Source organism: Parasteatoda tepidariorum, chromosome 10 (assembly GCF_982258835.1).
Source record: "Parasteatoda tepidariorum strain Cologne lab strain chromosome 10, Ptep-v5.0, whole genome shotgun sequence".
Classification (NCBI taxonomy): domain Eukaryota; kingdom Metazoa; phylum Arthropoda; class Arachnida; order Araneae; family Theridiidae; genus Parasteatoda; species Parasteatoda tepidariorum.
The window spans coordinates 51,278,180-51,294,817 of NC_141764.1; the positions used below are offsets into that span (position 1 = coordinate 51,278,180).

The 16,638-nt window shown below is 31.7% G+C and overlaps 1 protein-coding gene across 14 annotated transcripts in view; it reads left to right on the plus strand.

Moving 5' to 3' along the window:
- Positions 1–16,638, plus strand: part of LOC107447376 (coiled-coil domain-containing protein AGAP005037) — a 759,443-nt gene that overhangs the window by 715,075 nt on the left and 27,730 nt on the right. For 9 of the 14 annotated variants that reach the window (XM_071184692.2, XM_071184694.2, XM_071184700.2 and 6 more), the window contains 7 exons: positions 1,204–1,347; positions 2,072–2,405; positions 4,492–4,652; positions 7,369–7,473; positions 10,327–10,481; positions 12,309–12,424; positions 14,414–14,544. In XM_071184692.2, the coding sequence (XP_071040793.1) occupies positions 1,204–1,347; positions 2,072–2,405; positions 4,492–4,652; positions 7,369–7,473; positions 10,327–10,481; positions 12,309–12,424; positions 14,414–14,544 (1,146 nt within the window). The remainder of the gene's footprint in view (positions 1–1,203; positions 1,348–2,071; positions 2,406–4,491; positions 4,653–7,368; positions 7,474–10,326; positions 10,482–12,308; positions 12,425–14,413; positions 14,545–16,638) is intronic. The other 5 variants (XM_071184693.2, XM_071184695.2, XM_087153227.1 and 2 more) reach the window with 1 other exon arrangement.

The window sequence follows — 16,638 nt, forward strand, 5'->3', positions numbered from 1 at the left end:
TAAAAAAAAATTTATTTCCAATGGCAGATTAATGGCAGATTTTAATAATCTGACTATTAATATTAAAAATTAACAGGTTAAAAAATAAAGCACTTTCAACTATAATATGATTTGTAAGCAACTTGCGTCGTCTATCAACATTTGTGTTTTATTTATTTTTATAATCCGCGGCAGAAATATCACATTGACATTACGTAACTGTTGATCTGATTTAGAATTCGGGGATATTCCTTGATTGGCTGACATCCAACCATTTCCTCTCTCCACTTCCGAAATAAAAATGACGCGTCAAGTTGTTCACAGATTGAGTCAAATTAGCACGCCTTATCTTGTATGCAAATCTGCAACTTGATAAGAAGGTAATCATGTATCCAAGCAAACACAGACCGTGCTTGCTTTATTATTCATGGATTTAAATAACAGGATGTTACGTTAAATGCAGGATGCTCTGTAAAAATATATTTAGAATCCCAGTCAAAAAGGAAGTAAATCATGCATATTGGGGATCTCAAATTAGCATTTAAATAAATAAAAATTATTGAGATCTGACAAACCTTTGTTAAAAATGGCTGGTGTAAAAACATCATATCCAGTTTTAAGGCCGATTTGAATTTATGAGTTTATCTAAAGATTGTATTTTCACCTATTCTTAAATATTCAAATTAATTAATGTGTGCGAGCCGCGGTGGTTCTAGGGATGGAGCGCATGCCACCTAAGGAGGCGACAAAGGTTCTCAGCCTTGCGATGGCTTTGCGATACGAATTCTGCCTCTCGTTTGCATCGATCACAGTGTTGACGTAATGTATCCTCGGTAGTTGACGGATGATGGGTAAAAATCCATTTACCATCAGACTAACTTTGAGAGGCTTGTTTTTCCTTTCTTTTAAACATAAATGTGGGTTAATTCTGTCAAAAAGTCCTCCTCGATGGGTAGTTTACCCTAATGCTTGATCCAGGTTTGCGCGATTCTTCTGGGTTGTATTGGCTACGGAGTTGAACATTGATGGTCTAAACCCAAAAATATTCGACTGTTCAACGCTGGTTATGAAATAAAATTAAAAATTAATTAGTGTAGATAATTCTTTAAGTTAGGAATCCAGACGCAAAAAGTACTTTCGCTGAATAAATATTTTTTTTTCTGTGGATTTGGATTATACTATTAAGTTTACTTGTCTTTTCAAAAATTATAATTGTATTTTCAGGTGGGACATTGCCTCCCCCAAAGCCGCAGAGGTCGTTTCAGCAGGCCCTGACTCCATTGGGCAAGACGATTCGTTCTACTCCTCCTCCCACGGGGCCACCTCCCTCTATTCCTTCACCAAGATCTGGCCAACCTCGTCCTTTGGGTAAGCAATGACACTTTTCTTTTTCGTTCACTAAAGAAATACAAATTATTTGTGTTTATGAAAAAATACGCTCTCTAAAAAAACATATAGCTTTACATAGATAATAAAAGTTCATTACCGTAGCATTCTTAATTGCTGAATACCATCATTATTTTAATAGTTCATTATTTTTATCATAATACTATTGATTATTTGATTATTCTTGTTCTTTTTCATTTTTCAGCTGAAATAATTTATTTTAAAATTGATATCGTATTATTATTGCTCATTCATTTCATAATTAGTATTTTTCAATTAAGAACATATTTAAAAACATATCTATAGTTATTTAATGATCGAAAAACTTCATTAGCTTCAAAAATTACCACAGTGGAAAAGATCGACATGATGTGAGCGCTCAAATCAAAGACGCCCGATCTGAAACCCCCACCAAGCATAAAATAACACTACCGCTTCACGTATTGTTGCTTGCACATCTGGTGGATCCTTGAAAATGGGCACCTTTTCTACTGTTTGTAATTTTCGAAACTAATGAAGATTTTTCCTTATCTTTCCACTCTACAGTTTCTTGAAGTTACGTATTTCATATCTAGAGATAGCCCATTTTGTCTCGTAAAATTCTATAAACTGTTAAATACACGAAATAAGTTTAACTTTATCATAATATTTGCTGATAGCTATTTTGGAAAACTGAATTGTAGAATATTATTCTTATTTTTAACAGTGCCAATTGGCTCGTCGATGCCAATGTCACCAGAGAGAAGACACGAACCTCTGGGTTCGTACCGAGCTCCTCCTGACCGTCCATATTCTGTAGCTGGACAAGCAACATATCACATCTCGCCCGAAAGGCGCTACGACCCATCATATCATTCCTCGCCAGAGCGCCGTTCTCAGCAGGAGTCCGGTTACCTCTCATCACCTGAGAGGCGCGTGGATCACCAGAGGTCCTTCTCTGGTTACTCCACGAGCTCTTCCTACGAGGATTCTGTTTATGGTGGAAGCATATACGGCACAAGGTCTGGTAGTGTTACTCCTGTCATCGATGATGAAGCCAAGTAGGTTTTCCTTTCGACCAATCATATTCATTGTAAAGTGCTTACCTTCAACATCAATAATTCTCTAGAATAATTATTACTTCAATATTAATTACTTCAAATCAAACTACTCGTAGTCTTCGGAACTTAAGATAACGACAGCCTTGGTAGAAGAGGTTCGTGTTTGAGCATGTTTTAGAAAACATTTAATTTCCCGAGAACCTGTTTGATCAATTGTGGGCAAAGTTAATTAAATCTGACTAGCAAACCTTGATTAAATATGTTAGCACAAAAACGTTTTAAGTCACAGCTTTGAAAACATGCTGTAATGAGTTGTATGCAAAGAACGCTAACAGAATCGGAATAACGAATAGATGACATTGAAAGAACATGTTAAGTGACATTTTTAAAAACATTTAAAATACCTAGTTTAAAAGCAAGTTAGCGTCATTTATGTGCAGAGAAAACTAATTATATCTGACGGTTTGATAGATGATAGATATCAAAAAGCTCTTATTTGCACGTATTGGACGAACATGTCAAGTAAAATGTAAGTGAGAATTAAAACGTTTGAATTTACGTTTTTAAAAACGTAATACTATGATCTTTTGCTAACATAGAGAGCAAATTGGTTCTAACAAGTCTGGTTGATTCTAAAAGTTTGTTTTTGATCGAAAAGTAAGTTTTTGAATCAACTACTTGACGTTATTTATGCAATCGTATTTATTTTCTCGAATTCAATTCACTAATGTATATCGAAATATAACACTATTTTAATGAAACGATAATAACAGCCATTTTTATTGTGAACATTGTTAACTCTCGCGGTTGTCAGATAAAACTTTACAAAAGTTCTAATTACAATAAAACTGAAGAGCTGTCTAGAAACAAATAACAGCACATATATTTGCTCAATATTCCTTTCATGTTTTAGCTGTATATTGTTAGAAATTTATAGAAAAATTGTTAAATCAAAATTTATTTACTTGTTATTTTATCGTATTCAAACAAAACAGACGAGTAAAGATGGTATTAAAACTATTAACTGTGAAAAAATCGTTTATTGAGTGTTTTCACCTATTACGGTTAAACAATCACCTTATGAAGTCATTTCGCTTTGTACGACTGGGTACTGGCTATAGCCGAGACGGCTAATGTGTCAATCTCATGACCGGCTGAACGAGGGTTCGAATTCCAGCTTTGACACACAATATTTCTTCCACTCCTTCAACATTAATGGAGGTTTTTGAGTTGGTGACACTCCTCAATTTGTGGCACTGGATTATTGTAATTCGAAACTCTAATTTACCTATGGATGGCAGCACCATAGAGCTGCTTAACATAAAAAGTCTAGTATTTACAGTCTCTCACAATAGATGGCACCACCAGATGAACTAAGTAAGACGCATTCCACGGTTCATTTGGCAAAATACAATCTAAATCTAATATCCATAATTTAATGGAAAGCTTAACGAAATCTAACTCCAATATGTAATTAACCCTTTCGTTCCGTCAACCCACTCAGCTAAGGTGATGCGATTGAACTTTGCATCACACCGCGAGCCGTGTGCATTGCATGACGATAAGCTAATGTGTGTAATTTCTTATTTAAGTATTTCATAACAATATGTTTAGAAATTTTGCCAGTATTATAAGTAAAGATGCAATTTGAGATAATTCAAAAAATTATTAATAACTTAATTCAGCATGATAAATTTTAAAACATGGCAGACAAACTTCTGCCCTTTGTGTACGGCAAAATGGCTGAGGTACGACTCGTGCACACAGAGCGTCGCGATGTTGCCGGGTAAATACGGCGCGCGTAACGGGAGGGTTAAATTTTATTTTCTTGGTTTTTAAACTACGCTAATTGTAAATTGTTACAAAACCGTATATTTTTGAATTCACGGTTTTTTTGAAAATAGCAGTTGCAAATGATTTCAAATCCGTATAGGTAAATAAATGTTCCTAACCGTAAACTTTACGGTTAATTGGATAGATGGGCTGCTGCCGATTATTTCACCGTAATTTTAGAGTGAAAATTCTAACAGTATAATTTTTTAAATCCTTAATCTTAAAAAATAACAGACTACTCCACCTTATTTAGGTTAAGGATGGAATACATGGAACGACAGCTCGCTAGCCTTACCGGACTTGTACAAAAAGCACTTACAACTGGGCCACCTAATAAAAACATGCCGCCAAATCAACAGCTGCAGCAAATACCAACGAGGGATTGTGAGCAAGGGAAGGTGGGGAATGGAACGAGTAAGTCAAGATGTATTTTTTATTCACTATTATACGTCATTTAGTATGTGAGCAATTCTACAAATAAACGCCAAATAGGCGGCCAAAAAAAAAAAATTGGGAGGGGGGGGCACGCTATTTCTACATAAATTTTCTTCTTTTTTACACCCTAAAAAAGCAAGAAAAAATCGTGAACATGAAATTTTTTCTTTGTGACTTACTTTAAATGACAAAATACCAATTTTAAATTTTTCCCGATTTTTTCAATTTAAGAACTTCGATTAAATTTTTTTGTTTTTGTTTTTTATACTAAAATATAATCTTATAGTATGAAATCTCTATAAATACATTTTAGAGAGACATTATAATAATATTATATTTATGTAAAAATCGTTTTATTTGAATAAATGGCTCAGATTTATCTGAGCCATTTATATCATGTCAATATATAATGTAATAACAAATATAATGTCTCTCTGAAATGTATTTATAGAGATTTCATACTATATGATTAAATTTTAGTATAAAAAACAAAAACAAAAAAATTTAATCGAAGTTCGTAAATTGAAAAAATCGGGAAAAATTTAAAATTGGTATTTTGTCATTTAAAGTAAGTCACAAAGAAAAAATTTCATGTTCACGATTTTTTCTTGCTTTTTTAGGGTGTCATTCAAATTCATGTAGAAATAACGTTACTTAGAACTTAAAAAATTACTATTATTACTATTACTATACTTAGTACTATATAACTATTACTTTAAAAAAAATTGTTTTTCGCGGCCTAATTGGCGTTTATTTGTAGAATTGCTCACATATTTTTAAAAAATGCTTTGCATTTGGTTTTCTAATAGTTCTGTTTCAAAACACATTGATGGTTCAAAAGTATGCATAATTAAATAATGGGTTTGTATTATTGTAACATGTTAACAGTATGATTCTAACATGAAACTATAATATTGGAACGTTTTGTTTCCATATTATTAATACTTAATTCAATCTTCGCATGGTTTGAAATTGAATCAGATAATTTTCTAAATTAATGTATTAGGTAATCAGGCTTTGAGTTTCGATTGCTCAAGTTATGTGCCTTCCAAAGTTTGCAGCAAAGTTAAATTATCTATGGCTTAATGTTATAATATGATCCTCATCACATTATGTTGTATTTCATGAATATTTAATCTGGTATTACAACACTGTCCGACAAAGCTGTCTAATATTATTTCATTGATATATGTATCTAGTGATTATTTATGTAATAATGTGAGGACTGGAAAACAAAGCTGTTAGATTTTAATTAGAGAACATACTTTTAAGTTTTGATAAAAAATAAATAAAACATTAAGGCTGTCGAATCGTAATTTAAAAGCAACATAATGTATGAATTGTTTCTTTCAAAAATACGAGAAATATCTTTATATTTACTATATTCATTAATATGTTCGGCTAGATACATTAAATTAATGTTAGCAATTGTGTCAGTCAGATGGTTAAAATTCAAATTATATGAATTATATCATTTTTGAGGATTTATTGTGTCAATGAACAGTCAAGTAACCTGGATCTAAGATAAGAGAATCGCTACTACACAGTAAAAGCTGTGGTGTAACATCTTTCCGAATATGGTTTTGAACGGCCTAAAAACTTTATTAACCTAGGCCTAAACATGTAAATTATTAGCCTAAAAACTTTAGTCAACACCAAATCAAGCTTTCATATACAGATTAAAGAGTGTAATTTAAATATAACACTCTGAATAGGAAAAGCTTACACCAAGTTCACGCGCATTCATACCAAACGTGAATTACTTTCTCTTCGAAAAAATCAATGTTGGCACACTTTTGATATCGCCAGAAGAGTGGTTATGCAATCGAGTACGAGCTCGCGTATGATTTTATAATGTATAATATATTTTTGCTACCGTTTTGTTAAGCATAGTTCTAATTCGTCTTAATATTCTTTCTGTGTTATACGTAATTTTGTAAAGCAAACTAATTTTATTTTAATAATTATCGTGTGTATGCATCCTAAAATAACCGTTCTTACTTTGAATTGTATCGTAAAAATAATTTTACTGACTCTTATGCGCATCATATCTTATTATAATTAAAAATTTTAGCATTACTGAACAATAAAAATGGATGTGGTTACTTTACACCAATAAGTGTAAAAGAACATCTTTAGGCCTTGGTAAAGTGAAACATCTAGATCCATGATTTATTTATGACTTCACTTCATGTCTTTGGAGTAAAGTAATTGCCACCATTTCTGATGTTGAGATACTCTAAGTCTTTTACAGTGGACTATTGTTACATTAGTGTGATTCAATGCATTTTGAATACAGGGACACAATTAAAAAAAATTCTTAATTTATTGACCAACGCATACTTGATGCATCAAACAGAATTTCGACCAAAAACCGGCTTCATTTTGTTCTATAAAAGTATTCAGATGTGATGTAGGTAATCTTGGCGAAAAAAATTATCATGTTTTCTTCATACTTACCTTAATTATTTTAAACATCGCTGAAAAGTATTCTTAACTATATTCTTTAAAACCTGGCATGATAGTTCAAAATAGCATTAGATATATTTAATTGGAGTGTCATTATTTTATTTACATAACTTAATTAACTTTATAATTTTAAATTTATGTACCTTATTTTCGCATTTGTTTTGTTTTAATTTCAATGAGTGAATGATTTGTGTAAATTGTCAATGTTCAAATGTTTTAATCATAGATAGACAGGAGAGATATCAACCTGGTATAAAACCAACCCCCCTTCCCAAACCTCTTAATCATTCAGCTGTTATATATGACAATAGAGAGCATGTTAAACCCAAAGGTACTTTTGTTTTTATTTATGATTCATTATTTTGTTTGTTCTAATTTTTATTATATTTTTGTTTTGATTTTGAATTTTGCATTTATTTTTTTTACTAATTTTAACTCTTTCAATTTATCATTTCAGTTATAACTTTATGAATCATTTCAGTTTTATCTTTATTTTTAAAGTGGAACTTTTTATAGAAAGATGATACCTCGCTAACTTTTTGATCTTTTAATTAGGTTTTCAGGTACAATTTAATGATTTAATCATAATGATCAGAGAGATTAACCCTAAATTTTACAAAATACTTGGGAAATTATTCCAATTTAATTCAGACTCAAAAACGTGTTATATAAAGTAAAGCAAGTTTTATTTTTAAAGTGGAACTTTTTATAGAAAGATAATACCTGGATAACTTTTGATCTGTTAATTAGGTTTTCACTTACAATTTAATGATTCAATCATAATGATTAGAGAGATTAACCCTAAATTTTACAAAATACTTGGGAAATTATTTCAGCTTAATTCAGACTCAAAAACGTGTTATTTAAAGTAAGGCAAGTTTGTGATAAGAACCCTCAGGGCAATAGAAAAAGAGGGAGACCTAAAAGTACTTGGCGCAGGACGATCATAGTTAAAGTTAAGTTAATTTAAAAGACATAGAGAGTCAAAATATCTAGTCACAAATAGAGTGAGATGGAATACTATAATAGGAGCCGTATGCTCCAATTCGAAATAAAGAGGAATTTCTTTATAAAGCAAGACTTTTTTTATGGTGTATTTGAATTTTTGACTCTCAAAATATTTATAGTAGCCACAGTATAGAAAACATGGTCCGAATAGATCAGGCTTTGGAGTAGTTGAATTTTCGGGCCCTTTAATGTTAATTTCACTCTTTTCACACTGAATCGTATCAAGAAAGTCATATTTTTAAATTTTCATTTCTCAAAAGCCATTTGCCCTATTCGATACACATTTTGGATTTTATCAGTTAAAATACACCGTTAAAAATTATGTAAAAATTTGTACAACTTTTAGTTCAAAAACACTTTGACTGTTTGATTAAAAAAAAACTGTAAATAATTACTCGAATATTTTACGAAGAATTGTTTTTGGATGATCGAGTTTTTTATTCGTGGGACAAAATTATTTAACTATTTTAAACAGTTCCCGAAATATGGTGAAATACGCAAAAAATGAAATTAGAATAAAGGGGCTCAAACTTTCGACGACTTTCCTGTCTAAACTCAAAAACTATTCTATATTTTCATAATGAGGATTACCCCTATATTTTTAGGGACAAAAATTCAAATTCGTACTTAAGGAGGCATGTTTATTCAGAGAAAGTACATTTTTGTATCTGATTTTACGTTTTGTAACTGATTTATTTTTGTATCTGATTTTTTCATGTAACAGAATAACATATAATTGCATCCATTTTTATTTTTAACTAAAGCGTTTTGCCCCCTACTCGCTTCACTCCCCAAATTCCATCTCTTCCTTAATTAAAACTGGGTAATTTTTTTCTGAAACTAATTTTTTCTCTTAACTGAAACTGCTAATTTTTTCTCTTTCTTTAACAGAAACTGGACAATTTTTCATTTTTATTTTAAACTAATTTGACTTTTTAATGTTGATTTCTGGTATCTCTCTCTCAACTGAAACTGGGTACTTGTTCTTCTGGAACTAATTTTTCCTCTTAACTGAAACTGGTTATTAGTTTTCTCTTTCCTTAACTGAAACTGTACAATTCTCCTTTTTTTTTTTCAGTCTAATACGTTTCGCTTCACTTCCCATAGCCCATGATTGCTGTAATCATTAACTTTCTAGACGATAAAGTGATTTTTACACCAAGATTAAAACGCATTCAATTAGGGGAAGCCCGGGCAAAACGGGACACCCGGAAAAGACGGGACATCGTTTTTTCTTCTATGCGTATCACGGTAACGACATCTAAAGTGCGTTTTCAAAAAGAAAATATTGTTGTTCTCAATACGCACAATTGTTTTCGTCCGTTCACAAGGTGTTACCGAAATGCAAACATTGTTTTGTTTTTCTTACATCGTGTTAAAATATTTTTCCAGGCTTGTACGCTGTTATTTGTTTAATACATTGCGATAAATTTTTCAAAATTGTGGCACTGTAGTATTATTATTGTACGAACATAATGAGTAGTGAAAATTAAAATTTATTTGCTTAAACAAATTTTCAGATAATTATTTTGAAAAATATACTATCCGGGCAAGATGGGACAGCCAAAGTAGAATAAAAGTGTAAAATAAGAATTAAACTTTTCGGATTTTGCAAAAAGCATAAAAAATAAGGTAATACTAACAAAAATTATATATAAACTAGCAATTATAACTTACTGTTACTGAAAGCTGGATTCAATGTTAAGATTGCTTAGAATGGACTAATGAAGCGTGCTGTGCTTATTCCGGTTTTGGCCGCTTCTTATGCAGTAACTGTGATGTTTAGGAACGTTTTTTTTTTGTCGATTATTCTTTTATTCTGACATTAATTTCTGTGATTTTTTGAAATAAAATTATGTGTCCCATCTTGCCCGGGCAAGATGGGACAATGTTCTATTTTTGTTTATGTTAAGTTATTATTATTGAACTTTATTATTTGTTTATTTTCTGTATAAGATATGTAAGAGCAATATTCCCCCCATATGTTTACAATATAAAAGATATAAAATTGCTCTAGTTTACTATTTTTTAAACCAAGTCTCCTTAAGCGGTCCATCTTGTCCGGGCTTCCCCTAAATGATAGTTCACGATTCTAATGGGATGAAACTTAAACATAATCATTTTGCATTTTTTATAATTTTTATTTCACTGTAATCATTTTTTTATCCTTTTTCAGAAGTCCATCTTACTCCTGAAATGTATGTTCAACTAAGACATTTAAGGAAGCAAACCAAGGACCTGAGGTTAGAAGTGAGGAACTTACGTAGGATAGCTCAAGCCCAATCTGTCACAGCCAGAGACACCGTTAGAGAAACCTGTGTAAAAATTAAAGTGAGACATTTATTCTCTAATCTTCTCTAATCAAAATAATAAAAAAATAGCCTAATAGCGATATTTACTTTTACGCAGTGATTGTTGGTTCACGTGGTGGTTTAAATTATCAATATTGTTATTTTCCACTTGTATTGAGAAAATATCGTAAATTAGAGTCGTGTAACAATTAACCCCTTAACGATCGGTTAATTTTCAAGAAAACGGTCATAAAAGTGCCGATTTTTTTGGCTTTTGTATTTGTATTACGTGTTTGATAAGTGCGGTCATCTGGTTTAAAATAAACTAACTATCTACAATTACCTTAAAAATATCCTGGTACTGCCATCTGATGTGTAAAATGAGAAATAAAATATTTTCCGGGCAAAAGAAATTAATTAGTTTTATTCTTATTGGCGCATTACTACTGAACATTTCAGCCCGTCAATATCACGGGAGCGAGAAATAGAGGACGAAACCTCACCCCGTCATTCTCACGGGAGCGAGAAGGAAGGGGTTAAACGTGTAAAACATGTGTAAAAATTGAATTAATTGAAGAACTGATTAGGTTCTTGATTCAGATCACTTACCTTTAAATTATTCGAACTAATTATTTGTTTCGTCTGCGTCTAATCCACATTCCTATCAAGTATCAAAATGTTACTCTTTCCTTAACTGAAATTGTGCAATTCTTTGTGTGCTGCACCTTTAAAAAAAGATAATCTAATTGATTTAAAGTATTTTGAAGTTTAAAATACATTATTTTCTAGTTTTTAATTTCACTTGAATGTTCATTAAATCAAAATATACAAAGTTTTCTGAAGTTGTCTTTCGTATTTGTTCTGATCTCGGTAGCGATTAAAGTAAAGCTGGTTTTGTGCGTTTAAAATATTGAAGTGATAGTGTATTTTCTCTGATATATCTGAAAAACTGCTTGCAAACTGAATTGGGATTTTTGTCTTCACTAAATTGCAATAGCGAACGACTTGTGCTCCAAACCTTAAAATATCTTAAGAGCTGCTGAGACTAGAACAGTTTACATACTATGAAGGACAATTAAATTAGTAATAGGCACTGCTTTGAAAGTTACGTAACTTTACGTTTCATTTATGCATACATGAAGATACTGTAATATGTACTCGTGAAGATAGCTGGCACCTGGCATGCGCTCCTTTATGCATACGTGAAGATACAGTAATATGTACTCGTTAAGATAGCTGGCACCTGGCATGCACTCCTTTATGCATACGTGAAGATACAGTAATATGTACTCGTGAAGATAGCTGGTGCCTGGCATGCACTCCTTTATGCATACGTGAAAATACTGTAATAGGTACACGTGAAGACAGCTCGTGTCTGGCATGCACTCCTTTATGCATCCGTGAAAATACTGTGTTTGTCAATCAGTCGTTTTAATTACAACATTATAGGTATAATTTCGGATTTAGGCGTCTTTAAATATGGACAAAATTGTATTCACTCGACGCATGAGCCATTTAATTTCTGAAAGCATAAGGGAACTAAGATTTTCTAGGTCGACTGTTGGAAGAAATGCACGAGGGAAAACGAATTAACAATTTCTAGCTGTATATATAGTTACCACAACGCGTTCAAGACCGCATAAATGAGATGCAACGCCACACAATTTGTCTAGAATGCATGTCCTTAATTCATACAAAATTTGAATTTTCGGGCATATACACTCTTTACTTAGTCTTTACTTAAATCTTAGAAATTCTCTTCGTGTTTAATCTTTAAATTAGACTAGTTATTCTAAATTTAAATCTGTATTTGTTTTATATCACTGGTTGGTCTTCTATGCCTTAAGTTATTCATTCTGTGTTTCAGTCTATGTTAGCACACGCTCAATCTGGAGAAGACCAGGTTTGTGCAGAAAGATTGAGAGTATCTCGAGAAGAGGATCTCTACAGACAAGATGTAACTAAACTAGAAAAAGACCTCACGTACGTTTCATTCACTTTTAACAAAAACAAAATGTTTTGCTTAAAATTGAGTGTTTTAGTTGACAATTATCTTCTTTATTTTTAACTGTGTATAGTTAAACGTAAATTAGTACTATATGGGGCTAGGATGCCGACATTGGCAACCATCATCTATATAAGGGTACCTCCAAATAGAATTGAGTTAACATGTCATGTGTATTAGTGAATTAGAATGGAATAACTGTAGTGGTAGCTACACTACAATGCTCCTCGACGAGAATTTTATCTGGGATAGAATTCGATGAATGGATATCACTAATTGATTCATTGCTGTTTTGTGAGACGCCGGGAGAGAGACATTAAGATCACTAAACTTTTGAGCCCTGTCTATAAGAGTTGTATTAAAATCACGTGCGTAGTCTCTCCTATGTTGATATTAACTGTCAAGTGTATACAGGCCCCGTTGTGTGTGATCGAGACTGAGTGGCAACAGAGCGAGGAGGACAGAGTAGGCGTGTTCAGATCTCGTCCAAAAGTCCCAAATGTAGAGGCTAGGCTGCCGACAATGTCAACCGTCATCTATCTAAAAGTACCTACAGATAGAATCGAGTTAATATGTCTTATATACTTTTGAATTGGAATTGAATAATTGTAGTGGTAGCTACGCTACAACTATTCTATAATTAATAGTTCGAATCGTAAACTGAAAAATATAAGCGTGATAATTTTCAAAATTTCTTTTTTAAAATGAAACAAAGATATCTTAATTAGATCATAATAATAGTGATTATATAAAATTTAATATTTATATTTTTGTAAGATGCTAAAATAAGACGATGATATATCGACTTCAAAAAACTAACATCAATAGTCTATTAGTCAAATATTTAGTTTTCGAGCAATTTTTCAAGGGATTCAATTTTTTTAGCTGTTTTCTTTTAATAAAATATTTTTAAAAGAACGTACATTAATTAACATGAAATATGTTTATGATACACCCCAGCCCAGAAATACCCTGAGCACGAGAAATAGAGGGCGGAACTTCATCCCATCCTTATGATGGAAGCGAGAAGGTTGGAGTAAAGATGATACTAGTCTTATAAGATTAACATGTCTTTATACTAGTCTTTTAAGATTATATTATATTAATCTAGAGGAGTAAATTCTTTTACTAATCTTTTAAGATGATTCTACTCTAGATAAGTAAGACCTTATACTATTCTTTTAAGATACTCGTATAGATCAGTAAGTCCTTATATAATCTTTAAATATGATCCTAGCCAAGATGAATAAGTCCTAGAACTAGTCTTTTAGGATTATGCTAGTATATATGAGTAAGTCCTTATATGGTTTTTTTTAGATGACAGTACTCTAAATGAGTATGTCCTTATACTAGTTTTTAAAATGAAAACTTTTTTTTCTGTTCAAATGAAATTAATGCATACCTTTACAAATATATAACTGTAATACTATGATAAAGCTAACGTTTTGAGATCTAAAAGTAAAATTCAAGTTATCTAAAAAACATAAGTATAGCAAATGCTTCACTACTGCTTATGATTATTAAACGCGAGTGATGTTTCAGAATTCAATTCAGCTTTCGAGGAACTGTGAAAAATATAAAATAAGCGTTTTTTGATAATAATAGGTCCAGAATTCAGTTTGCATTAATATAATATCACATTTTAAATATGGTTTTAGCATGTGTAATTGCATTCGCTAAATACCTTAATTCAGACGTATAAATTACCTTAAATTCAGATGTATTGGCATATGGTCCAATGATAAATTCTTATTGTCAGGATTCGAACCTAGAGCCTCATTCCGAGTTGGGTTTAGAGTCATTTTTATAAAAGTTATAAGTTAAGCATTGCCTAAAATTTAGTTTTTTTTTTTAAAAAAATTAAATATTTCTTTTTTTATAAAAAAAATTATCATGCATTATATTTTATCAGTTATTTGTTCGATTTAATGGATTATTCATGAATTTGTTTTCTTTTATAAATGCAGTGAATTAGAAACTCATGTTGAAGAACTTCGCAGTAACGTAATCAATAGGAAGTGTCGAGTCAACATGTGTGATGTAGAAGGAATGGCACTTATATTAAGTAGAGCTAGTAAAACCGTTGCTGACTTAAAAGGTAATCACTTTTTATCCTTAATCTAAATAAAAATCACATTTTAATGTTATGATTACATTCTTTAAAGTTATGAAAAAAAAAACTATATACTTTACAATTTAAAATTTTATTAAATAATAAAATATATTTAAGGTTTGCTAAAAGTTGTTTTTATTTATGGAATTATCTTTGGATAAAGGAATTTTATAAATGTGTGCAAAAGTTTTTTAATTCGCTTAAAAAGTTTTCGAGATATAGTGAAATACGCTAAAAGGTAAAATAAACATTAAAGAGTTTAAACTTTGGACAGCTCTCATGATCAAATTATTGGAATAATATTTTCCTAGATTACCCCATATATTTTTGGGTGAGAAATTCATCGAAATAAAGGTATGCTTATTCAGAGAAAGAACGTTTTTGCGTTTGATTTCTTAACTTAAAATATCGTCTACACTTATGACCAGGGCTGAAAGCGAGACGGAAAAGAGAAGTAACTGGCAGTAAAACCATTTCAGTTGTAGCTAGTTTTTGGGAGGAGTTTACTTATTCTTTTTTTCAAACTGACCAGCAATATCTACTTTTTCTTGGAAAAGAAGCAGTTTTATATAAATGCTAACATTATAAAAGAAATCTTGATAATTACAGATATTTTATTTTTCTTGAAAAAAATGTTAGAATTAAATATCTTCCGTACCAGATTTTACTCTTTTCCGTCCTGCTATATAAGGGCTTTCAGCCATGCTTATAACATATTTGAGGTCATTCCCTCAAACTATTAAAATTGAGTCCTAGTACTTGAAAATTCGATCATTAGATCAAAAGTTATTCAGGGTAGTCCGTTTTTTATTTTGCATACTGAACTTCTGAAAATTGGTAATAAATATTTCTTTGGGACTAATATGCTAATTATTTGATGAATATAAATGTATTTTTTAAAAAATACATGATAAATGAATGCAACAGTTTTTGCAACTCAATTTAGCACCAAAAAACGAAGCATATTTTAATTTAATTGTAATGACCACCCTTAATAATCATTTTTAGAATTCTACCCGAATCCTACCACGTATAAATGATCGCAACTGAAACAAAACGAATCGCTACTATGAAAGGCGGGACTGAATGCATAAAAACATGTTTTATTGATAAATGAAAAGTTTACATCGAAGTTTCATTATTCCATCAAACTGGCTCTAAAATTTTTTATCCAACCTTCTTCACTAGTGTTAGCGTTTCTGAAACTCCGGTTATGCAAATTTTTTTATTCGTTTTTGACAACAATTTTAAAAATATGCATTAACCTCTTCAAGACTAGTGGAGGAGAAAGCTTCCCCAGACCTGGACTTTAAGCGAGTATTCACAGTCACAGGATATTCCACGTTAATCCTAATTTCATTTTAAAACTCATATAAAATTAGTACTGCAATTAAATACGCTGAAATTCTCTTTTTGATAGTACCTGAATATACTGTAATAAAATGTCCGTGATATTTTAAAAACCAATTTCAAAACTGGCCCAAAACATTTGTTGTTGTAGTAGTTCATTTACGTCGCACTAGAGCTGCACAATAGGCTATTGGCGACGGTCTGGGAAACATCCCTGAGGATGATCCGAAGTCGTGCCATCACAATTTTGATCCTCTGCAGAGGGGAGGGCATCCCCGCTTCGGTAGCCCGACGACCTGCCCGCGAAGTCGAGAACTTTACGGTAGAACAGTTTAACAAGGACCAATACCGCACACCCGTGGTCCCTACGCAGACTGATGATCCAAGTTGTCACCCACCCGCACACTGACCGCAGCCAGTGATGCTTGACTTCGGTGATCTACTGGGAACCGTGTCTTAAAGATCAGTCCACTGCGGGACCCTAAAACATTATTTAGCAAAACCCCCAAACTGCAACAGTCTACATATAATAAGAATTCGATCTTTTATCCACTTCATCAAAATAAAACCAAATACCTGCCCAATCCTCTTGAAAGTAGAATGCGTGCAGTTGTTTACATGTTTAAATACGCCAAATAAAAAATTTAAAAGAAAAAAACATCCGAATTTTTAAGTGCATATTGAAGATCTAACTTTTTTGAGACATTATTCGGAATTAAAAAGGCACTT